We start from the raw sequence: 24,757 nt of genomic DNA on the forward strand, positions 1-24,757 counted from the left end.
TCTGACGAACAATTTACTGTGCAATAAGCCACGCCGAGCTGCATCTGCAAAGAACCATCTTCATCATCCAATTATTGCCAAATCCAAATGTTCTGTACTGAAGCTGTACAGGGATCAGCTGATGTGACAGGGGGGTTGTGTGTTCAGTAACTTGTTGCTCCTCCTCACTGCTTGTTGGTCAGTGGGCAAGCTGCTGACAAGGCTGAGGGAGTAAAACCCCACAACAGGAGCTTTGTGCTCTTCACTCCTTAATTTCTGTGGGAGAACGTTGAGTTCTGAGTGTCTTTTTATTCCTGTTCCCAAAGGCTGCAGTGGCTGTAATTTCCAGCCTTCCCAACAAGCCGAAGACTGAAACCGGGGGATTATATATAATTTGACAATCCCAAATAAGAGGCGAGGAGCTGAAGCTCATTGGGTTGTGCAGTGCCCTCCTGCTGGGATATGTGCTAATACCACATAAAAGTAACAACTGTTGAGGAGACTCCCTGCGATGTCCTTTCCCATCCTTTATCACAATTAAGTTAAAAAGGCCGGACCTCTGCAAGCTCTATTTTTATAGCTGGGGCACGTGCTGTCACCTTTGAAAGCTGCCACCGATTTAGGAAGGAGCACAGGGAGGGAGGGGACTGCGTTTCTATACCTGTACTGCACGAAGTGGGACTTATTCTGGCCTTATTCTGTGCCACTGTCAGCATAAAGGTACTGTGATGCTCTGCAGTCACAGAGGTGTGAGGAATCAATGCCCATCCACGTTTAAGATTAGCTTATATGGCATGTGATCCTTTCCAGCGCTCCGAGGCAGAGGAATTCTGACAACAGCAGAGTCAAAAGGAACCCAGACAAAGAAATGTCAGCATTCATACAATTTAACAAAGCTCCCTACTTGTTTTTACCAAAAAAAAAAAAAAAAAAAAAAAAAAGCCCCAAAAGGTTTCAAACAAAAGGAAATGTCCTTCATTCAACACTGGTAAAATCTTTCAGCGCTGTCAAAGTGACTTCAAAGCTTCTCCACATCTGCCTGCTCCAGCCAAAGCTGCCTGTCCTCAGGCCTTTGTGATGTATCCTTCTCTGATCAGGAAGTCATAGATTTTCCTGGTTTTGTTCACATCGATCTTGATGAGGGCTCGAGCCTGCGCCAGTCTCAGGCCCCCCTGTTTGTTGCACTCGTTCACTAAAGCAGCTTTATATTCCAAATAGGCTCCAGGGACCAACCTCACCATCTGACAGAGCTGCAAGACAAAAGGTGAAGTTAATAAACACCAACACTTGTCATGCTCCTCCATTCCCAGATCCCTGCTGGGGGAGGAACACGGGGAATATTTTTCTGCAAACACTCCCAACGTGGTGTTTTTTGCACGGGGGAGGCACACGGGAATGGCAGGAGGAGCTGCTTGGATCCACAGGTAGGGAGAGGAGGAGCTTGCTGGCTGCTGCATTCAAAAAACATTCCTGACTGAAAAATAAAGGAGGAGGATGAAAGCAAGCCCTGGGCTGGCAGGAGCACAGCTCTGAGTGTGTTCTGTGTGGGCGTTGCTCCTTCCAAACCCCGGGAAGCAGATGCCAGACTTGCAAGCAGCAATTGGGCCCGCTGGCCGGGAGCCAGGGAGGGCATCTGGCTGCTAATCCCCTGCAGAGTCGGGCTTTAATACCTTCCACACAAGCAGCTCCGCCGGCCCCTCCGGAAGCCTGGGATGGAAGCTGTGCAGGGAGGGCATTCCATGGGTGGAAGTTTGGTAAGGAACTGCTTTCCACAGCCCCTGAGCTGTATGGCTGCACAGCTCCTGTTCAGTTCCCAAGCACCAGCTGCCTTCCAGGAGCACGGCGTGGCTCCCACCGGGGATCCTGCCTGTCTCCTCTCCTTAGTGAGGAAATGCTTCATGCTCGTCCCTCCCTGATAGGAAATTGCAGAATTCCCGGGACCTCAGACTTTCTGTCTCAGCTGACGAGGCAATCAGACTCCCCCCCCCCCACTAATGTCCTGTCACCATTGTTTCTGTGCCAAACAGAGCCAGAAATGCCCGTTCCATGTGGAGCTGGGAGCTGATTCTCCCAGTGCTGCCAGCTCCAGCCAAGGGCACACGCACATGGAGGGAGAGGCTGGAATACAGCTGTGCCTCATGGGCACTGCAATCAGCCCTGGGCAATCTAAGGACAGATTAGGACTTCTATTAAAAAATAATAATCTTTTATTTCAATGGTTTTCCACTGAATTAGAGGACAGGGCTACACTGGGCTGAAAAACTGAGTCATAAATGCACAGCAGGCCCCTTGCTGCATGTTCACCTGTCCTGGGGGCTGCAGCCCCATTTCTGTCAGCTCTGGTGATCTCACCTGTGCTTCAGGTGAATGCAGGGGCCCTATAAGGGGCTGTGAGCTGCAGTACAAGGCTGAGATAATAACAGACAGCCCGATCCCATGCCCTTCCACATGTGCATATAAAAACCCTGACAGATGCACTGTAAAGCAGAAATATGGAAAAACCACGAGAAGAACACTGTTATCACCTCCATGGTTCACATTAGTGAAACCCCACTGCAGCTGGTTGAGGTTTGGCTCTGAGGTATCTATAAAAGAAGATTTGCTATTTTTGGGGTGTCCTGTGCAGGGCCAGGAGTTGGACTCGATAATGCTTGTGGGTCCCTTCCAGCTCAGGATGTTCTATGATCCCACAATATTCAGGTTCAGTGACCTGTCCAGTGAAGCCCTCGAGGAAATCCTCTGCCAGTTTGATAACCAGTGTTCATTAAGAAAAAAATGACCCTTCTGCTCAGCCTCAAGATGCAGGAAGGGAGGGTGTCACACTGGATGTTATAACAGCATCTAAAAACACCCTGGTGCTCTGCACCTTTCTTTGCTAAATCAGCCAGTTTGCTGCAGCTCTGCTGGATGTGTGGTACAGGAAATTAAGAAGCCAACTGGAAAACCTGAATGATTTTTGTGAGCAGGAAGAGCAATCTGGGCCTGTGGCTGAGGTGACATTCACAGCCCCCCAGACACGGTGTGAGCAGCCCTGGGCTGGGAAGGTACAGTTTTGTAGAGGTGATCTTTCCATCTTTCCTCACCTCCTTCTCCTTCTCGTTGAGTTTCTCTGTCCCTGGCAGCCCTGTGAGGTTCAGAGGTGGGGCGCTCCGTCTGCCTGCAGGGGTGAGAGAGGAAACACTCAACAACTGGGAGCAGTTCGGTCCTGGCTGTTCCTGAGGTGTGTTATGGAGGGAATTCAATGCCTGACGTTAACCCAGAGTGATCCAAGTGTTTACAGACAGGGTTATTTAGGGCTTAGCATAAAGCTGTGCTGATTGATAAAAGGTTTGATGTCGCAATGGACATAGTTCAGCTCTGTGAATGCTGCATGAGACTCTTGTGCTGTTGGATTTTGGGAGGAACTGCAAGACAGCAGCTTTTGTCAGACTGGCCCCGAGCGTGGCTCAGCTGGGCTGAGCCTCCTGACTAACCCAACTCCACCAGCTCAGGGAGGGTGTGCCAGGGTGTGCGGGACCGACCTCAGCCCTGAAACCAGGGCCTTGTAAGGATGCTGAGATTATTTATTGGTGTGATTACACAGCCAATTTCTCTGGCATTGCTGACAACTTCGTGAGGCAGAGTTTTCTTTAAATGCCTTTAAATACAATGCAGATACTGTAAAGCAAACGCAGTTTGGAGGTTTATTTTTGTCTGTTACGATAAACAGTCCTGGAAGAAATATTTATCACAAGGTCATCTGCTGTTTCTCACTTTCACTATTGTTTATAATTTTGCTGGGCTGTAACTGGCACAGCTTAAGCTTCCACAAGGGCTGTCTACTTGCAGGTTTGACTTCTTTTGCATAATAGCATTTTTTCTTAACTTACAGAGCTCAGGACAAAATTTGGGTTATTTATTCACATTTTTAAAAGTCTCTTGCCCCTGTGCTGTGGGTTGCATATTTAGCACTGTTACAGAGAGGTCTCTATCCCAGGATGACTTTCCCAAATCTGGCAAAGTGATGAGACCCTGGGAAATGGGCAGCTCTGTTTTCCCTGTGCTGGTGGCTGCTCCAGACCCTGCCCTGTCCAGGGCCTGCCTCTGGCACTGGGGAGTCTCTCTGTCTCCTGGGCATCTGCAGGAACAGACGGGATCTGGCTGCGTGTGGGGAGTGATCAGGGGAACTGAAGGACTAGAGAAGCTGGAGTGTGAGTCTGTGGGAGGTGTAGAGGAAGTTACTTCCCAGCACTGCTCCCTCTTCCCAAGGCCTGGAACGAGTGTGCTGTGATGAGACGCAGCAGAATTTGGTTTTACTCTTTTATAAACCCAGAAAATACCACACACACACATACAAACTACATCGAAGACAACACATTAAGGCTGCAAAGTTAAGAGCACCAAATCTAGAAGTGAGGCATTAATTTGCCCTCTTGTATATTCAGTGTGATGCAGCCTTTAATTAGAGCCACGTGGCAGCTCTTCCGCAGCATCCCGCCGTTCCCTAGGCAGGATGTTTGCTTAATTAGCAGCTATATGGTATTTTGTTTGGGTTCTGTTCAACATGTGATGCTGCTTGTAAACACTGTGTGCCATCAGAGCTCCACAGGCAGCACAGCCCATGTGCTCCCGGGCTCTTCCCCTTCATGGGACACTGGGTACTTGACAAAAAAGGAAGTTCATTCCTCGTTCCAGACCTTCAGCTGGCAGAGACTGTCCTCACTTCATGGACTCTGATGCCCTGAGATACACAAGCTATTTTCTGTCTAAAATACCAGATTTTAGCCATCACCAAATATGTTTAAAACACGGTGCACAGCACACTGACTCATTGCTCGGTATCCTGACCCGAATTTCCAAGGCTCCTGGCAGAAATGAGGAAGAACACACAGACTCAGTGTCCACCTCTGAGAAGTTTGATTCAAGTGGTTTCACAGCATCCACATAAAAACTGGACACAGGGACAGAGCTAAAGCCAGTTTACCCTGGCAACATTTAACAACCTTATGGTGAAACTTTATCCCAGTCTCATTCACTGCATATCACCCTGAGACCTCAACAAATGGGGTGGGAGCTTGGATGTTCATGAGGACCTTGACTGGTCCCTCAATCTGTCCTTACTGGGCACTGAAAGAAGTTGGGGTCTTCATAGTGGGAAAAAACCCAGAATTTGTGCTTAAAGAATGTGAAGTTTCTTTTGCTTCCTGCCTTGCTAATGTAGCTTTAGGATGGGTTTTGACCTGTAGTCAGAAAAATCCAGAAATTCAGAGAAAAGTCCTACAGGATATGCAAGTGGAATGAGCTGCAGATTGATGTAACGTTGACTTGAGCAGTGCTTAACCATGAGGCTTGAGACTGACACTTTAGCACTTGAGAGTCAGAAAAAGGCTGTCAGAAAGATATTATGGGTTTTTATCAGACATCATCTAACACCTACCTGTAGTTGAAGGAACTGGTACCGTGGGAGTCAGGCCGGAATCACTGGAAAGAAAGGAAAATTTCAAATTGCCTTCATGTTTTTTTTAAGAATGGCTGCATATATTGGCCTTGAAAGTACTTCTTCCCCAACTTCTAATAATGATACCATTCAACTTGCATAGCCCAAGTCCTGATCTGAAATCAACAGGATTTCTAAATATTTAGTGCTCCTACACTGAAGACCATGTCTGAAACTTGTTAAAAAAAACCACCAAAAAATAAATGTGGAGGAGGACACAATAACAAATTCAGTGGAGACTGACTGGGGAAATTCCAAACCATCTCCTGCACACAGGATGCACTTCCTTTAACGTTGCAGCTTGCTCCTTAAATCAAAGTGCTCATGCAGGGTGACGACACATTAATAATGCTGCTACATCTAAAATCATTTGAAATATTCCAAGTGTCATCTGTGCCCTCATTAATATCCATAAAGACCTCATCTCCCTCCATGACTTTATGAACAGCAGTTCAGTTCCTGAAATATAAACCAGAGAAAACTGAGGGTTTTGAGCCCTTAGTCCCTTCCTCGCCTGCACTCAACTAACGACCCACTCCTGAATTTTGCAGCTTGTTCCTGCTGCAGTAAATTGGGAATTAATTTGTTATTATCACACAGGAAAATGTGTTTGATGTTAACTAAAACATAGAACCCCAGGATAGTTTGGGTTGGAAGGGGCCTTGAAGCTCATCCCGTCCCACCCCCTGCCCCGGGCAGGGACACCTTCCACCAGACCAGGTTGCTCCAAGCCCTGTCCAGCCTGGCCTGGGACACTCCCAGGGATGGGGCAGGTTCTTGGGGACCCCGTGGCAGTGCTCACATGTCTGCCTGGCGGCTGAGCCACTGCTGGCAGGCGCTGCTGTCCTGGATGTACTGCAGCACCTCCGAGAGCATCGTGCGCTTCAGCCGCTCCTCGTCCCGGCTCTTCTTCAGGTGGTCGTAGGTCCTGGCACCTGTGGCAAACACACCCCCCTCCTCAGCACCTGCCTCGGGCACAGGGCTCACACTGCTGCTTCCTGCTTTAGGGAAGAAGTGGGAAGCCCTGTAGCTCTGGCCCAGGCTCTGCTGTTCTCCCTCATGACAACTGCTTGGCACCAGAAGGGATTAGATTCCAACCTGCACCCCTTCCCTCATTAATTTCAGGCCAAAAACAAACAAAAAAAGGCTTCCATGGTCCAATTCCAGGCCATTTCATTTAAGTGGAGGTCTTAGGCTTCTCTCCAGATATCACATGTGCTGACAGGCAGTGAAAGTGCCCAGAGAAAGAGCCCTGAGACCACTGTGCCATGGCACAGATATTTTTCTCTGCATCTTTTGCAGAGTGGTGACTAGAGCAGAGCTGTGCCTGACAGTGGGATCTCCCAGCTGATGGCTCAAACCAGCTTTAAAACAGCCCAGCTGGGCTGTGCATCATTCCTGAAGCCTTGTTCAGTCACAGAGCCAGGCAAATGCCTTTCATAAAAAAGTGTCTTTTTATTCAACACATCCTGAATGTTGTAAAATCATCCTCCCCCTCCGTGATGGATGGGAATGGGCTGAATAATGCATCAGGTACTTACTGCAGAAATTGGTGATTCCTGCTGCTCTGTATTCCTGGAGTCTCTTTATTTCCCTTCGCAGCTCAAACTCCACTGTTTGACCCCACGAGGAAGCAGGAGGGGAACCCAAAGAACAGAAGTGGGTCAGTGGGGTGGACTGGGGAGGTGGCTGTTTCTTACCTGCCTAAGCTGACCAGGTCAGCTATGAGCACACAAACCACAGCCAGGGTTAACCTCCCTCCACAGGATCTCAAACCCTCTGTGTCCCAGCTCTCCCTGGTCACAGATTTAAGTTGGTTTCTAACATTTGTGTGTGCTCAGAGAAGTTATTTTCTCTTCATTGCATTGACAGTCACTTTGCCATACCCTGGACAAGGCAGACAATAATAATGTGGGATTTCTGGAAGACATTTCAGTAAGTTTGAAACACTCCTCTAGCCAGGCTCCTTATGTATCTAATATTCTCTTAGAACTATGATTTTCATAACTGGACCCTCCAAAATTTTTCCTTTCAGACAACAGTTTTTTTGCAGTCAGTTGGATTAAATCAGTAAAAGTTTCTTTTGCTCAGAGATATTTCTTTTGCTCAGAGATATTTTATCAGCTGCCTTCCTGCTCAGTTTTACAGGGAGCAAGTTTCCTTGTGAATTTGTTTCCTCCTGCTGCTCAGGAGATCTGTGTAGTGCCTGTACCTGGCTGTCAGGTTCACCTGAGGATTTGTTGTCACCACAACAACAAAACCAGGTTGCAGGAGCAGCACTCCCATATGGGACTCGTGATTTTGCAGGTTCATGCTTTTGGTATTTCACACAGGGTGTCCTGAAAACACAGTCACAACTTTGTAAATGCTTTGTTCCTCCTAATGAGCAACAATTTTCCCAGTTTAAGTCACGGAATGAAGCAGGATGTGGTGACTCCTTCTGGAATTTGCCTAAATGCAGGCCATGAGATGATTCAGGGATGGAACAATGCCTCTTCCCTAAGGTAAGGGACATAATGACCACTGCACTATGTAATTATGTGACACAGAATAGTTTAACCTGTATCTTTCAAAGAATTCACAATTTGCTGCCAGCTCCCAATCCCTCCATACGGACAAAATATAGGGATTTTGTTCTTCCCGTGATACAGAGTCCCAGTAAATAAACAGTGGTCTTTTGATAAAAAAAAAATATCACCTCTAACACATGACCAGAATGTTCAGTCAACCAAGAACTCAAACAAAGAACTGGGACACAGTTTAGTGGGAAAAAAACCCCCACTTGCTGCTCATTTAATGTAATCAAACCACAAACGTATCTGTTTTTCTGAGGTAGTCAGAGGGGGGAGGAGGAGAAAAACAACCAGCTGCCCTCCAGGAGCGGGATATATTTAGGGGATGAGGTGCTGCCCAGCCCTGGGTGTGCCTGCTGAGGAGCCCTCCCCACACTCACGTGCGTGGCTCTCGATGAACTTGTCGTGCTCCACCGGGCCCAGGATGCGAGCGAAGCGTCGCATGGTCTCGTAAAGGTCCTGAACCTCCTTCGGGTACCGCCTCTCCAGAACTACAGGGAGGGGGAAAGAGGGACACCAGAAAGGGACAAAAAAGGGACATCACTCCTGCTGTGGAGAGAAAACACGCCTGTGGAACGTGAAGTGACTCCCAGCCTCTGAACCGCCCGAAGCTCCGCGTTCTTGGGCGGTTTTGTGTCACGACCACAAACTGCTGAGTAAAAAGCAGTGAAGTCACACAGCCCTTAAAATCCTAAAAGCACAAACAATGATATTTAAATGCTGTCTGGTCATTTCTTACAATAGTGAGATGCATTCAAAGGGCCTGGATTTCACCTTCCTCCCCCTTCTCCCTACTCAGCAGAGCCTGAAATGCTTCTGAAGAGCAATTTTGAGGCAATAACTAAAACACTGAGCTGGGAGTAGTTAGAGCCAGGCAGCTGGAAACAGTTGGGGCAGGAAATATGCTGGAATTTGGACCATCTGAATACAGTCCAGCATGAATAAACCACACTGGTGACCTGGAAATGCTGAATGTGTGAAGTTTTGCCACTTTGGACTGATACTCACTCTGAAATTTTCTGAGGTTGATCAGGCCATGATCTCTTATAATTCTGTAAATGAGAGCAAAATGGTATTAATAAGAGCCATTAACTCCTGCATTGCCTCACAAACACAAAGGCTTCAGAAGAAACTTTGATTTAGACCATCAGAGGGGTCTAAAATTAAACATGAATGAGATTTCCATACCCCTTGAGCTGGCTGGAATGGAAACATGAGGCAGTGTGGCTTTAATCAGGGCACATTTTGGATAGTGGTGTGCATTAGCCCTGAGCACAAAGGGAACTGCAATCTCTTTAAGGGCTGGGAATGGCTTCTTTAGGCACAGATTTCACATCCACAACACCTTATAACTTATCCTTCCAAAATCAGAGGTAAAGAGTGTCTCACGAACATGATTTCCAGCTTCAGAGAGAGACAAATGTCCCTCTGCTAGAGCAAGGGGAGAGCTGGACTGTAAATCCCACCACTGGCAGTGGGAGGAAGGAACTTTTCCATGACAGCTTGGATTTTTAAAAAGAGCCAAATGATTGGGGTAACTCTGAGTTCAAAGTGCTCCTGACAGGATCAGGGAAAGGAGCAGAGGGAAAGGCAGGGCCATGAGAAATACATCTGTCCCCAGTTTCAGTAGTTGGGCTGTCAGGGTCAGGTTGGGACTTGCTCTATAAAATCCATTACATTTCCTTTAGCATGGACAAAATCTTCCTGTCCTGTGCAGAGGCACCTTTCTGAGGGTGACATCAGCACTTTTCTGTCATTTTTCGGATTTTTGTCCCACCCTGCTTTAGAAACTTCACAAAACCTGACACTGAGTGATGTAACTGAGCCCTGTGGCACTTTCCTTTAGTATGACATGATTGATCACGGTGGAAATTACACCACCTAAATAGTTTTTATTTCTGAATTACAGAGAAGCAGGTCAATCCATACCCACTCTTCCCTGTCACTCAGCAGAACTGTGCTGTTCTGTGAGGAGAAGGACTGGAGCAGCCTTACTCCAAATCACTAATTCTTCCAGCAGGGAGTAATCTAGCAAGATATGATTTTAAATATTGAACAAAGTATGTGAAAGTTATAATAAAATTTAATTCAATTAATAGACTGAGTCATTCTAGAACGCTGTCCAATGAACTGAATAAATTATTCAGCCTCACGTCAGCAGTTGAGTTATCTTCAGTGTGGAACACTAACTTAGGGACCACTAGGAATTAAAAATAATGATGCAAATATTTCTGTGGAGAAAGTGGGGGTCCAGCAATTAGTCACAGCCTGGCAGCCTTTTTTTTCCCCCCTGAAGTAGGAAATTAATGATGTGCAATCCATCAGCATTGCACAGGGAGGGAAAGAACAGAGATTTGCCTTTCTCTGTCTGGTTCCAGCCCTGGATCTGTGATGGGTTTTCCAAATTACGTTTCAGTTTCCACTCTGCAAATGTGACCTCATAAGGTGTGTTGGAACAATGGGGACCAGGATGTATTAATGAAGCAAAGGAACACACTTGGAAACTCACTTTTTCCTTCTCTGCCTTTCCTTTAACCTGGAATGATAGATATCCACAACTGCAATCTTCAGGGCTGCAAAATAAAAAGATTAAAGAATTCATAAGTGATCACTGTGTGAGGCTGATTTTCAAGCCCTTATGTTCAGGGTAGGCTGAAATGGTCACTGCTTTGCTGTTTTAAAAGTCCTGTGGCAATTTTACAGGGGCATCAGCTCACCAGACACTAACCTGCAGGATGTGCTACCTGTGTAAGCTTCTTTTTGCTTACTCCTTCCAAATTCATCACTGTAAATACAATGTAAACATGAACCTGGGTAGATCCTGAGAACTCTTTCCCCTCTTGGGCTGTTTCACTATCAGCACTTATTTGTTCCTTCACACATGCAATTGTTAAGTATTTCCTCTGAAAAGCAAATTTATCAGATTTAAGGATCTGAGGTATCATCTTCAGGCAAAGGAACTCCAATAATAGACCCAGATCTGAACTGTGAAGATTCAAAGTGGCCTTTGCTACGGTTCTTAAAAACATCCAGAAGATTCCAGCTTGTTAACTTCCAAACTTATCTGTCTGCCAGGAGAACAAAGAACAGTTCAGGACAATGTGAAGAAGCCCAGGAAAAAGCCATGCTCATTAGAAATCATGTCCTTTCCAAAATCAAACCTGTCTGCAGGCTGGCTGATCCACTCACAGATCCTGCAGCTCCTTTTTCCTGTAACCATCCGGTTAATAAACTTCTTTTTTTTTGGGAAATTCTTGAAAGACAAGATAAAGAGACACCTATCACCTCCCCCCCCACCTCGTTCTGTTAAATAACACACAAATTCTGGGTCATTTTGGCTGATTTCGTGGTGGCTTTTCTTTCCTTTACATTAATCATTTCCAAACGCTCTTGGAAGGAAGAGACTTTAAGCCCTGACAGTGGTTTAGAGGCTGTGAGACAACAACCAGCCCTTGGAAAAAGGGGAAGAGCACGTCCCTTTTCATCCCAGTGCTGTGGGAACAGGGGTGGCCCAAGGGGGGCAGAACTCAGAATCCATTTCTCTCTGTAGTTACACAAAAAGAGCAAAACTGATAGTGGCTGTTTATTGATTGCCCTCTCGGATAAATAATTAATAATGCAATTAAGAAGTGTGGTTATGTGTCTGTGTTAAGTATGTATTTATGTGCAAACACCAGGGAGCCCCCAGCCCCTGGGAAATTCATCCGTGCATCCCCCTGGGAAATCAAATTTCATACAAACAGGGACAGCTGAAGCTCAAAGGCTGAGGGGACTCACTCAGGAGCCACACTTGCTGATCCCAAGCAAAAAAAATCTTCAGTTTACACAAATTATTTGATGCTAATCTCAAAGCAAAAGGTTCCATATGAGATGGGAGGGGTGGTGCAATACTCCTACTTATTTTTGCAAATTTCTTGCATTTCCAAGCATCATTGTGTATTTTCATAACGAGGTATTTGAGTTTCCCAATTTAAGAACGAGCAGAGAGAGCAAATTCTCCTTCCTGCTCAAATGTGGGGACAAGAAATTGGGAACACAGCAAGTTAAACATGAATGAAATCCATTAGGAAGGGCTGGAATTGGTGCCAACTTATAGAAAATATTTTCGTAGTTTTTAGACCCTCTGCAAGCTCAGCCAGCTTGTTATTTCGTGGGGTTTGTGTGGGCAGAGCTTAATAAGTACATGCAGAAACTGCACTGGAGAACCTCTATAAATATCACAAGTAATTATGCACCTCTAACCATCGTTTTGGTGCTTTCACCTGAGTGCACAATATTCTAAAGAAATGATGATCAGCTGGGGAGGGGAAGGAGCAAATGAAGGGAAAAAATGGAGCTCCTGCCCACAGAAAAATTAGTATTTGCTGCCACATGGCCTTTTGGAGGGGCTTTTGTTTTTAATAGACATATTCACACAGGACCAGGCGATTACCAAATCTGGAATGCATGAATAACTCCGACTACTACACTGTTACACACTGCATGGAAATGAGAGAGGAGATGCTGCAGGAATGAGAATGATTTGCCTGTGCTTTTCCCCATGGATCCTAGCAGGGAGGCAGCTGTTTGTCCTGGTAATGTGAGATAATCCAAGCTGACATGGCGTTCCCAGTGTCCATTCTGGGCACTGATAAGGCTCTTGGTGCAGCTCTGAAGGACCCGGTGATAGGCAGAAATTCAAGGCTCCTTTCTCCACTCCAAAAAAAAAACAAAAACCAAAATATTTTGGTTTCTCCAGAAGTGTGTCCAAAACAGTTTTTTCTTTGCTTTTCATTCCTCTTGGGCCTCGTTTGGTCTGCAAAAAACTTTGCTGAGCGCTAATGAGTGAGACCTTTGTTTCCTGCGAGGGAACCTGCTTGGCATGGGAGGCCCAAATAATGGGAAGAATGCAAACTAATCCCAGTAAACAGGCTGTGTGACCAGTGTGTGCCAGGCTTGGGACAAATTTTAATGGCTACAGTCCAAATTCACCCTCCCTGGAGGAAAGCAGGACCCATGGCAAACAGTTATCTGCCTTTGGAGCGTGTCAGGAGCCTCCACAAAGGAATAAACATCATGTTCTGTCTAGGAGGACACTGAGGGCCTTGCAGCTTCAAATCAGACTTCCCTGCCACTTGCAGCCTATTTCCACTCACTTCTAAACTTGTGGTTTCAGCAATTACTTTGCAGTGTTAGAAGTGAAAATCATTTACATGAGAAGGGGGGGGGGAAAAGCTGGGAAAAAGATAAATTACCCACGTTCTAATTCAGCCTGATGAAAACTTGTAGTTCATGAAATATTCAAGCACTGTGGGCTGAATTAGGGTTGTAACTGGTTGGTGCTTTTGATCTGTCCATTATGTTTTTGTGTAACTGCAATATATATTTGCATTCCCTTACTGTAGTGCCAGCACTGAATAAAAGAGAACAATTCCAGAATTTAATTGAAATATGAGAGGTTTCATACAGTTTCTGCCATCTCACCAATATCAATAAGTGACCAAAGGATGCCTGTGACCTCCTGTGAGGTGGGAGGAGCTGGTGAGGCAGCAGGTACGGATTCTGTGTTCCTCATAAAAGCTGCCTGGGAGTCTTTTCACCTTGTATTAAATTGCATTTTCTTGTGGGAATACCAAGAACTTGCTTAGTGTGACACGGGGAAATATAACAGAGAAAATATATGATATATATATAAAATTATGTATGTATCTCATGTAAAAGATATAATACATCAGAAAACAGAGATCAAGCAGCTCAGATCTAGAACTTTTAAAAAAATAATTTTTAAAGAATGTTAAGAAAAGCAATGTGGGAGAAAGAGAACGAGGGGGAATTCCACTCCAATGGAAGCATCAAATATTCCTGTGTGATGTGCAGCCTCAACACTGCAGAACTGATCTGACTTGTGAACCAAAGGAAAGAGAGACCAAAGGAACTACACTGGTGTGTTCTCAGGGTCTAGCTTGAGGAACTTTCAGAAAACAGAATATAAAAGTAGTTTTCAAAAATTAATCTTGAACCCAGTGAAGTTTAATGCATGGCAGGAAAACAAACAGAGGATTTTCTCACAGCCTGATCCTTAATCTCTGCTGTGAGGCCCCATGTGGGTTTCCCTGGGCTGTAAAATGTGTTAAACCCCTGTTTTACATCTTTACCTTTACATCCAGGTTGCCTCTCAACCATCTCTGCCTGTCTGCTACAGAGTACAAAGGCTTCTTAAGCCATCCCTGCCTTCAGAGCCACATGTTGAGCCATTTTCTGCTCTGTGAAATCCCACAATTAGGTTGCAAAATATTCTCAAGCGAAGTCAGCAGCTGAGATCTTTAAAACTGCAGGACAGGGGAGGATGTGGCTCCTTCCTTTTTTTTTTGGTATTAACTCTGGAGAAGGGAAAGTTCTCATTCCAGATTTTTTGCAAAAAGGATTCTTTTTCTCCCCGAGATGCCTCATGTGAAAGAAAAACAGCTGGCTAGACCCTGGGACTCCATTTTTCAGAGGCTTTCTCTCTCACGTGGGCAGACCTGGGACAGCTGTGGGAAGGCAGATGCCAGAGTTCCTGAGAGCAGAGAGATCCAAAATGTAGTTGGTCACACTCCACACCCTCTGCCAAACAGTTTTCCCAGAGCAAATGCCTGACCTCCCTTGCTGAACACTGAAGACAACTGAAGGATGGGCTGGAGAACACCCAATGAAATTATCAGGCAAAAGATTGGACAGATAGAGGGAAGTATTTTTTCACACAACACATAATTAAATTCCCAACTCCTAATTTGATTGTGGAAGTCCCTGCTGCAGGATGGAGGGGGGCAGGAGCACAGGCAGACACAGTTCTAGCAGTACTTAGCTGAGCTCCAGGAGGACAAACCCGTGGTCAAAAGGGTCTGAACACAGCCTGGGGCTCAAGGAGTCTCTGAACTTATCCCTGCAGGAAATGCAGAGGGGGCCAAAAAGTTGCTGAGGGGAGGGCTGGAGCACCTCCCCTGTGGGGACAGGCTGGGAGAGCTGGGGCTGTTCAGCCTGGAGAAGAGAGGGTTGTGTGGAGACCTCAGAGCCCCTTCCAGGATCTGAAGGGGCTACAGGGGAGCTGGAGAGGGACTGCAGTGATAAGACAAGGGGGAATGGGTTCAAACTGAAAAAGGGGAAATTTAGGTTCAATATATGGAAGAAATCCTTCCCTGGGAGGGTGGGGAGGCCCTGGCACAGGTTGCCCAGAGAAGCTGTGGCTGCCCCATCCCTGAAAGTGTCCAAGGCCAGGTTGGACGGGGCTTGGAGCAACCTGGGATAGTGGAAAGTGTCCCTGTCCATGGCAGGGGGTGGGATGAGGTGAGCTTTAAGGTCCCTTCCAACCCAAACCATTCCAGGACCCTACAATTTATGTGGAAGATATGCCAGGAAAAGGATCTGCCTGTACTGACTGCTCTGACATTCTCCTCCCTGTGCACTGTGGGGACACTGAGCGGGACAGACCCCAGGGTTTGTCCCTGTGCAGCTCTGGGATCTGCTGAAGGGATGAGGAACCTGACTCTTGCACTCAGTGACAACTTAACCAGGAGAACAGCAAGAGAGGCCTTAAATGGCTGAACTGTGCATGGGAGGAAGGAGGGGTGGGGGAATGGAAGGCAGTGCTGGAAAACCTGCTTTAGTGAACATTAATCTACCCATTAATGAACAGAACTAAAAGATAATTCTGCTTTTTCAGTTTACCAGGACCTAGAATAGGACACGGAAGCAAGAAAATGTATCTTTCAATAGCAATAAAAAGAAACAGTAGAGAGCTGGCATGATGAATGCCTGACATGGCCCCAGGCCAGTCCCCCTTTCAATAAATGTTAAAAGGGAGCAGGGACTGACATACGATTCTCATAACCTTCCCTGAGCCAAGGGAGTTTGCATTCTTTAAAGCTCCTGCATACACTGCTGCATTTCCAACTGATTTTTTTAACTTTGGCAAGACTGTCTGTACGTAACAGGATTTGTCTGTCTCCAAGGGATGCAAAGGCTTTAGCTTAGAACTGCCTGACACAGATGGGAGAATTCTGAGGCATAAACACAGGACTTTTAAACAGTGCATGTACTTATAAACGTGGGGAAAAGTGGGATCTTTTCTTCCCTGTGGATTAAAATGTCACTCTAATAACTCCTGTTATTTCCTATTATTGAGGCAGCTACGTTCACAGAAACTCAGAGCAGTAACTGGACTCACACCATCATCTTCAGAATAAAAAGGGAGTTGTCACACACAGCTAATGCTGCTCTAACTCAGGGCATGCTTAACACATGAAAAATCACACAGCTTCAAGAGTACAACAGCCTAAATGTGTTTCACATGGTCTTAAACTACACACCTCCTTGCTGCCTGCATTAATACCTACCCTGAGATCACAGATATTTAGATATTTACTGAACCATTATACTAACTATTGTACTTTACAACTGGCTGTATTTCAGCAGTGAGTGAGGTGCATTATTCTGTACCTAAATACCATTTGTACATCAGCTGGTTAAGAGCTTTTAAAAGAGATTTGAAAGTGAGGACCGCAGAAACGCCGGTGTTTAAATCTCAGTGAGATTTTAAAAAACACATTATAAAAACATAGATTAAAAAAAAAACATTAAAAACCCCACACAGTAAAAATGTTTGTACACACTTTTAAAGTGTGTAGTGAAAGAGACTCAATGAAAAGCTGTGTAGACACTCTGAAACGTTGTTTTCAGACAGGGTACAAAAATATGGGACTTACCATGCAAAATGTCTGAATCATCTTCTACAAAATCAATATCTCTCAAATCCCATTCGGCATAGTTGTCAAACTCCTGTTCAGAGGTGATTAATACATTGTCACCCACCAGCACTAAAATATTGGTCTCAAGTTTCAGTACAAGCAGAAGGACTGAAAACAAGAGATATTTCCTCAAACACAGCGGTTCAAGGTTCCATCCCTGAGCAACAAACATCCCAGGGGAGCTTTCCCTGGGCAATGTGTGACAGCACCCCCTTGGATGGAACTGGAGCAGGGGGTTGGGACAGGGTAAGAATTAACCATGACCCCCATGTGATGGAAACCCACCCACTGGGATGGAAAGCAGAATCATACAAGCCCAGAATATCCTGAGCTGGAAGGGCCCCACAGGGATCATCAAGTCCAACTCCTCACCCTCCACAGGACAATCCCAGCAATCCCACCCTGTGCCTGAGAGCATTTTGCAGGGTGGGGCTCCTGGGATGGTCTGTGTTTCACCAATCACTTTGGTGCTGATTCTGCTCAGGTGTACAAAACCAAGCTCCTGTATGGCTGAAATCATTCCTTCATGGACAGGAGCAGGAACTGGGGCCTTGGGCCCACAGCTAAAAGCACTGAAAAGAGGGCAGGTTTTACAAGGCATGTCTGGAGCAGGGTCTTGTGTGCTTCCCTAAGGCAGATGACAGTGCTGGAGCTGATCCCTTTGGCCGAGCAACTAATTCTCAGCATCCACTCTGCTGAAGCAAGGGCATTCCTGGCTGGACATCTGGTGGCAGCAGCATGTCCTACAGCCTCACTGACTGCTCCCAGCTTTGCAGGCCACCAGCGCCACCTCTGTCATCAAATCCTTCATTAATCCTCAGGTTTAATCACAGAATTGCAGGATATCTCAAGCTGGAAGGGACCCATAAGGATCAGAGTCCAGGATAACCTTAAAACCTCCTCATGGGATAACCTTAAACTAAACCACAAGACTCAGAGCATCACTCAGTCCTGTCCTCTCTCCTGATGTTTTAAAATGAAGAGTAAAGACCCACAGGCAGGGGGCAAACAGGTGTGTGTGTGCTGAGCTTGCACTCAGCAGCAAATTTAAAATAATGGGAGAAGAGTCAGCCTTACCTCAACAAAGTCAGCTCTGGCTGGCATGTACCCAGCCATGTCCCTGGAGAGCAAGGAATCAAAAGTTGGCCGTGGGGGATCATCAGCAGCTGGAAAAAACAAAGGTTTGTAGTTGTGGTGTAGGGCTTGGGGTCTTTTTTTTTTTTTAAAGATCTGTAAATAAGTGTTTATTTTGCAGGAAAAGTGGGAATAATTAGTTGAAGAAAAATACCCTGATGGGGCTTTTGTTTAGAGTTATAGTCGGAAAAAGACTGAGTCCATCCAGAGAAAAATGCAGTAATCTGACATCTTTGTAGTACTCCCAAAAGTCAAACACAAATTCAAGGTAATAAATAGGTAATAAAATGTAAACTTTGCATTTTAGAGCTGAGCATCCCCCCATAAACCTCTGCAGATCCCTGGGGCTCAGCGTGCAGGTTCTTTCAGTTAATAGCAACAGGAGTGTTAAATTTGCCTTCTTCTGGGGGCCATTGACAGAGCTGCAATTAAAGCCAGAAGAACTCCCAATGTTTACAGCACTTCCCAGCTGAGGAGCTCAGTGTTTTACAGACAATAATAGTCTGAGGCTCACAATACACTTGTGCAGGAGCTGAGCATTATATGTCCCATGCTACAGATAAAACAAGCTGAGGCACAGAGAGTTTGTCTTGGCCTAGGTCACATAAAAAAATCAATAACAGCCAGGGACAGAACCAAAATTGCCCAGTTCCTACTGTTTAGCTCTAACCACTTTACTGGGAAATTTAAACCTCCAGACACCCAGCAACCATCTCACCCAGAGCTGCTGGGGAGCTTCAGAGAGGAGCAGCTGCCAGACTGGGGGAACACTAAAGATGTGAAATGCAAGGAAAGCTGAGAATTCGTTAAATTGCTTTGAGGTTTAGCTCAGACTTTTTAACAGGCAGTTTTAAAGACAGAGGTGTGAAATCAGCAGAGTTGAAAGGGGTGGTTTTGTGAGGAATCACATCAGCAGTTAGGCCTGGGACACGGTGTATACACAATAACATACCCACCATCAGAGGGAATGTTCAAAGGCAGGGATACTCACGGTGGAAGGGAATGGCTGTTTCCTGCTGCTGCACCTCCTCTGCCTGCTTCAGGTTCAGCAGGGTGGATGCAAACAGGGGGTTGTTGATGAAGTGTTTCATGTAGTGCTTCTCACACTCCTCCTTGGATTTGGTGCACATCTGGTTGGCTACGTCCTGCCTGCAGTGGGGAGAGGGGGAGGCTTCACGTGAAGGACATGGAAATGTCCAGTTTCTTTTAATTCCCCTAGTGGGAAAAGATGTTTTTGGGCAAGAGAGTGATCGTGTTGTGTGTAGAGAACTGCCCTGTTGAATTCACGTTTTCAGTACCAACACTGAGCCAATACTCAGATTTGATACAGTGTAAAAGGGAGCACGTTTTGGGTGGCCACAAACAATGCAAACCACTCTCTCTTTGCATGAGAAACTCCATGGCTGATGGGATGGACCAAATCCTTGACAAGTTTGGAAAGTTACTATTGTTATTTGAGGGCTTTTCACACATTTCTCTAACTCCAGGTAAGGGCAAATTCTAAGTCTGGAACTGCATTCTACTTCCTAAGTTCCTCCTGTGCTTTTAAGTGGATATTGGTTTCCCCTTTCATGTTAAACAGATTTTTTTAGGAAGAAATCCTACCCTGGGAGGGTGGGGAGGCCCTGGCACAGGCTGCCCAGAGAAGCTGTGGCTGCCCCATCCCTGCAAGTGTCCAAGGCCAGGTTGGACGGGGCTTGGAGCAACCTGGGCTAGTGGGAGGTGTCCCTGCCCATGGCAGGGGGTGGGACTGGATGGTCTTTAAGGTCCCTTCCAAACCCAAACCATTCCATCTCTCTATGATTCTATTTTTTTTAAACACCAAAATGGTCATACAAAACACCTCCTAGGAATCTTCACAAAATTTTCCTGGAAAAGAGGTTGACTAGAAATGTGAAGTATTCGGTCTTGATAAAGTGGCTGTGTAAGTTGAGGACTTTAAAAAAAATTAATCTACCAGCAGCAATCATTTTACTGTCTGTTAAACTCAAAACTGGATGCAAGAGATTCCAGGATGAAAAGTCAGTTTTTCCTTTATTTGGTAAAGGCTGAAAAAGGCCAAATGTTTGAGGAAAAAATGAAGATTATTTGTATTGCTAAGCAGACCAAAGTGTACTCGACAGCACATTGCAACCAGTTCTCAGTCTTAATTCTGGCAGCAACATGTACCTAGGAACTCTCAGTTCTGGTTCAGTGAATGCTGGGGTTCTGTGCTTTTAATACAGCTATTTTTTCATGAAGGAGAAGACAAACAACTCATGAAAACAGGATCTGGAACAGGTCTTCCACTTTAGCTGCTAAATTAGTGTCTCACCCCAATAAACCACTGAACTTTCAATGTGCACTGGTGTGTTCAACAGTGAGATCCAGGGAAATGAAAGGAAAAACTGCCCATTATTCACTGAAATTGGCTGAACCACTGAATTCTCACCAGTTCCCAAATCCACAGTCCATCACAGCTTCGAGGAGAGACATTTCCTCCTGAGCTGTCCAGTTGGGATCCAAGACAGGGAAATCAGATGTCTGGAGAAGAGAAAGGCAGATCAAACTGCTGTGACCCTCCGTTCTAACCCACCTCAGGAAGAGCAAAGAAGTTCTAAACCACAGGGCAGCACAGCAGTTAATTCTGGTAGTTTTAAACTTTCACTGTGTCCCATGAAACCTGATGGAACAACTGTTGAATTATTTAGGGCGCTGGGACATCAACCACAGCAAACCCTGGCACATGTTGCACCTCCCAGCTGTAATTCAATGATGCTGTGTTATGAAACACAGCAAAAATTACTGAAGACTTTAAAAACTATTAATTTGGGGGAAGAAAAAACAAGGGTAGAGAAACAGAGGTTGATTTACATGGCTAAAGAACTGGAAGTCTAGGGAGGTGCATTGTGCTATCCAGGCACAATAAAAAATGCAGCTTTAAATGACTCCACCACCCCATTATGTTCCAGGTGGATTTTAATTTGCAATCATGGAAGATTTTTTTTTTAATTGTTCTAAACCTTTGAATCAAAGAATTGCATCACTTAATCTTTCAGTGTAATATTAATAAGCAAGTGTCTCACTCCTGGGAAGTTGTGAAAGCTCAGGACTGAATAGGTGTTATCCAAAAGGAATATTTACCATTATCTCATAGGTGTGATCACTTTGATGTTTCTTGTATTCAAATCCTCGGGTGAAACACTGCAGAACAAAAGATCACCATTATGTTGGGTTCTTACTTCTGCCCTGAAAACATTTTCACTGGTCCCTTTCTCCCTTTTATTCTCTGACCACTGGGTATCCAAAACTTCCCACCTGATATATTCAATTTTTCTGATGTAATGTTAGAAATCCCATCAAATGGCAGAAAGATCTGGGTTAAAATTGTGTTAATCTTTGTATCTTGCCTGTCTTTTGCCCTCAGACATAACTCCTGTGAATCCCAAAATTTTTGATAAGTATTTATGGCAAAGTCAGGCAGCTGAAAAAAAAATTAGTGTTATATTTTAAAGTTGATTGTTTCAGGAAAAAAACACAGAGCATTTAGTAAGTATTGAAAACACAGTTTCCCTTTAATCTTGGTTCTCTGATTAAAAGCACCAGCATGGTTTGCAGCTATTTTTAACAGCTAAATATCTGTTTTTTTTTAAGTACAGATAAATGAGCAAAAATACACCCAGTATACAAAATAGGGTTTTGTGTATTTTGTACATACCTGAGCACAAGACTCAGCTCTTTTTTTAAAAATTACTGCCCATTTTTAATAATATTAACACAGACTTATTCATTTAATAACTAAACCAGCAGTACTTTCTGTGGTTATCAGATCACACATACTACTTTGAAAGAACTGCATCTGGTCACAGACAATTAATGTTAATATTGCAGGTTTTCCTTTTCCGTTTGGGAGGGGGAAAAAATGTGTGTGGACAGGGGAAGGGTGTTCCTGGATGGATTTTCTTTTCCATGCCATAAAAAAATGACAGAAATGATCCTCCTCCAGACGTGCAGCAGCAGGCTGGGTTCCAGCCAGGCTGACTGCATGTCTTTGGCTGCTGCACAAAGACCTCCTTCACCTGCTCCTGCCTCAGTTCCTCATCCTCCACATCCCCTTTGCCATTTCCCTCTCCCTGAGCAAATAAGTGTGTTGGTACAGGTTTGGAGAGACTGGTTACTGATGTGCTTATGGACAGCCTGGCACCAGCCAGGCCTTTGATGGCTTTCTCAGAGGAATTTAGTGCCTCTTCTCTGCTGCTGGCACTCACCTGCAGGCACAGGAGGAAGGGAGGGGGCCCACACTCAGCACACTTCACGTAGGGCTCCGAGAGGTACGAGGAGCAGCCTCGGCACGGGGGCTTGTCAAAGGGGTCATCTGGGAAACCAAAGGAAAACCTCACGTAACACAGGCCAGGCACTGGTTTGGCACCACCTAAATTCACTTGTGCCCAGCCCCAGCAGTTGTGTGCCCCTCCCAGCTCAGTGAATTCTATGGATTTTCAGTGTGTCATCTCTTCCCTACTGCAGCTTCTGCAAACATGTTAAATATTCCTTGTTCAGCACGAGCTGCAGCAGAGATGTTGGCACTGCATCTCTGCTAGACCTGAAACACTGAGGGCTAAACCCAAACTTGTGCAACGGGCCCAAAGGAAAATCTCCTCTGCAGCAGCCTCCTGGTACAGCTCAGCAAGGCTGCACCAGCTGCCTGGTTTGATCCTGTGCTCATCTTCTGCATCAAAGACCAGAGCCCAGACCTTATTTGCAGAGAATTCTGCACAGCAGCTGCACTCCCCATCCACGTGCCTCGAGCTGGACCCACAGAGCACATTGCTGAGGCTGCAAAGGCATCAACAGGATTGTTGCAACCCATCCAAACCTCAGGCTCTGCTCAGGTTCTCAACAAGGAATGAAACTGCCCTGTGAGTTTTTCATATTTTGTTCATGGCAAAGTGGTCAAAATAAACAGACTGTCAGGTTTTAATGGCTTCAAATGTACAGAGAGCAGGGTTAGATTTGATATTGTGAAGGAATTCTCCCCTGTGAGGGTGGGGAGGCCCTGGCACAGGTTGCCCAGAGAAGCTGTGGCTGCCCCTGGATCCCTGCAAGTGTCCAAGGCCAGGTTGGATGGGGCTTGGAGCAACCTGGGCTAGTGGAAGGTGTCCCTGCCCATGGCAGGGGGTGGGACTGGATGGTCTTTAAGGTCCCATCCAACCCAAACCATTCCAGGATTCCACGATTCTATGATTCTTTTCCAAGAAAATGGGTTTGAACCAGCTCAACTATAAGAAGTAGGCAGAAAAAAGACCCAAATTCCCACTGAATCATTTGAGTCCTCGTGCTCTTGAGAATTTGGACAAAGAAGTGATTCTGTGGACCAAATCCTGCTGGTTTCTGTCTCCCTCCCCCACGGCTGCTGATTTCTTAAAACAATGGCAAACCCTTTCCAAATGTCATGGAATCACAGGATTGTTTAGGTTGGTAAAGCCCTCTGAGTTGAGTCCAACCACTAACCCAGCACTGCCGTCCTCACCACTAAACCACGTCCCCAGGTGCCACATCCACACATGTTTTTTGAACACTTCCAGGGATGGTGACCACAAAATCCCACAGCTCTGAGAAATCCTTGTGCCTGCTTTTCTGTGGGAGGTTAATTATCTGCTGGCACTTACTGCTGAAGGAGGCCAGGCGCTCCATTGCTGCCCTGGGTGCTGGTCCTGCTCCTCGGAGTAAAACCTGTCCTGCCCAAACACCCAGGGAGTGGGAGCCTTGTGCCAACCAGGGTGTCCAAAGGGAATTCTCTTCCGCAGCCCCCTCCAGGTGTGATCCTCCCAGAAGGTCCTGAACAGAAAGCAAAAGGGCTGTCACAGCCTCCAGACACCATTCCCAGGGCTGAGGGTCTGTTCTCTGGGTGTGAGAAGGAATCAAACACGGGGAGACGGGATGGGGCGTAAGGAGATGTGGAGTGACCGGGATACAGTCCCAAACTGAGGGTTCCTGTGGGAATGGATGTGCTGAGCATGGCTATGAGCAGATGGAGTGCAAGGAAGTGTTTTGCACCTCCCAGAAGCACTGGGAAGAGAAGGAGCAGGTCAGGGATGGCACGGGCACAGCAGTGCAAACACTGCCCTGCTCCTGCCAACACCATTTCAGTGCTGACAGTGGCAGCTTCCTTGGACAGCCTGATCCACCAGCTCCTGCACAGGGAGGTCCTACATTCATTCCATCACCAGGGAATGTGCTGCTCTCCATGTGGGATCTCTGACATGTCTCACAGCAACTGGCTTGGGCTTCTCCTTAGTGAAATTCTGTTTCTTTCCAGACTTTTCTCCCCCGTCATATCCCACTTCCACAAACCCTGCTCCTCAATCTCCAGTCACCCATGTCCTGCTCCCCATATCCCAGTCCCTACTCCACATATCCCACATCCCATATCCCACATCCCCACTCCCCATATCCCAATCCCCACTCCCCACATCCCATATCCCACAGCCCCACTCCCCATATCCCAATCCCTACTCCCCACATCCCATATCCCATTTCCCATATCCCGACCCTCCCTCCAGCCCCGGGCCGCCCCTTCCCTCCCTCCCCCGCCAGGGGCGCCCCCCGCCCTCCAGGCCCCGCCCCCGTGTGGCCGCCCCCTCCGCCCCGGCGCGGCCCTTCGAGCGAGGCTCCGGCGCTTCCCGGCGCCCGCGCTGCGCTCCCCGTTCGTCGTCCTCATCCGCCGCCCTGTGTATCTTTTCTCTTGCTCCGCGCTCCCTGACCGCGCCCGCCCCGGCCCTGGCTCCCGCTCGCCCTCGCCCCGCGGGCGCGCCGGGGCCGCCTCCCCTCACCTCTGCTCGGGGCGGCGGGTC

General features: G+C 46.4%; 1 protein-coding gene across 1 annotated transcript; it reads right to left on the reverse strand.

The window, feature by feature from the left end:
- Window positions 1–931: 931 nt before the first annotated feature.
- On the reverse strand, window positions 932–24,252 carry TADA2A (transcriptional adaptor 2A). The gene is made up of 15 exons (XM_029964648.1): window positions 23,573–24,252; window positions 22,172–22,278; window positions 21,048–21,107; window positions 20,356–20,447; window positions 18,916–19,073; window positions 17,868–17,956; window positions 16,749–16,821; window positions 10,538–10,601; window positions 9,037–9,080; window positions 8,409–8,519; window positions 6,997–7,068; window positions 6,258–6,390; window positions 5,396–5,439; window positions 3,063–3,136; window positions 932–1,229 (listed from the first exon to the last, which is right to left on the reverse strand). The coding sequence occupies exons 1-15, from the start codon at window positions 23,595–23,597 to the stop codon at window positions 1,044–1,046; spliced, it is 1,332 nt and encodes a 443-aa protein (XP_029820508.1). The 5' UTR covers window positions 23,598–24,252; the 3' UTR covers window positions 932–1,043.
- Between the last annotated feature and the right edge of the window lie 505 nt (window positions 24,253–24,757).

Source organism: Manacus vitellinus, unplaced genomic scaffold (genome assembly GCF_001715985.3).
Source record: "Manacus vitellinus isolate BGI_N305 unplaced genomic scaffold, ASM171598v3 scaffold_76_pilon, whole genome shotgun sequence".
NCBI lineage: Eukaryota > Metazoa > Chordata > Aves > Passeriformes > Pipridae > Manacus > Manacus vitellinus.

Excerpts from the sequence above, each read along its gene's own strand:
- TADA2A (XM_029964648.1), bottom strand. The coding sequence starts at position 23,597 with ATGGAGCGCCTGGCCTCCTTCAGCA. Across the intron at positions 8,520-9,036 it reads CAACCTCAGAAAATTTCAGA|TTCTGGAGAGGCGGTACCCG; the intron begins GTGAGTATCAGT and ends CCCTCCCTGTAG. Across the intron at positions 1,230-3,062 it reads TCAACGAGAAGGAGAAGGAG|CTCTGTCAGATGGTGAGGTT; the intron begins GTGAGGAAAGAT and ends TTTGTCTTGCAG.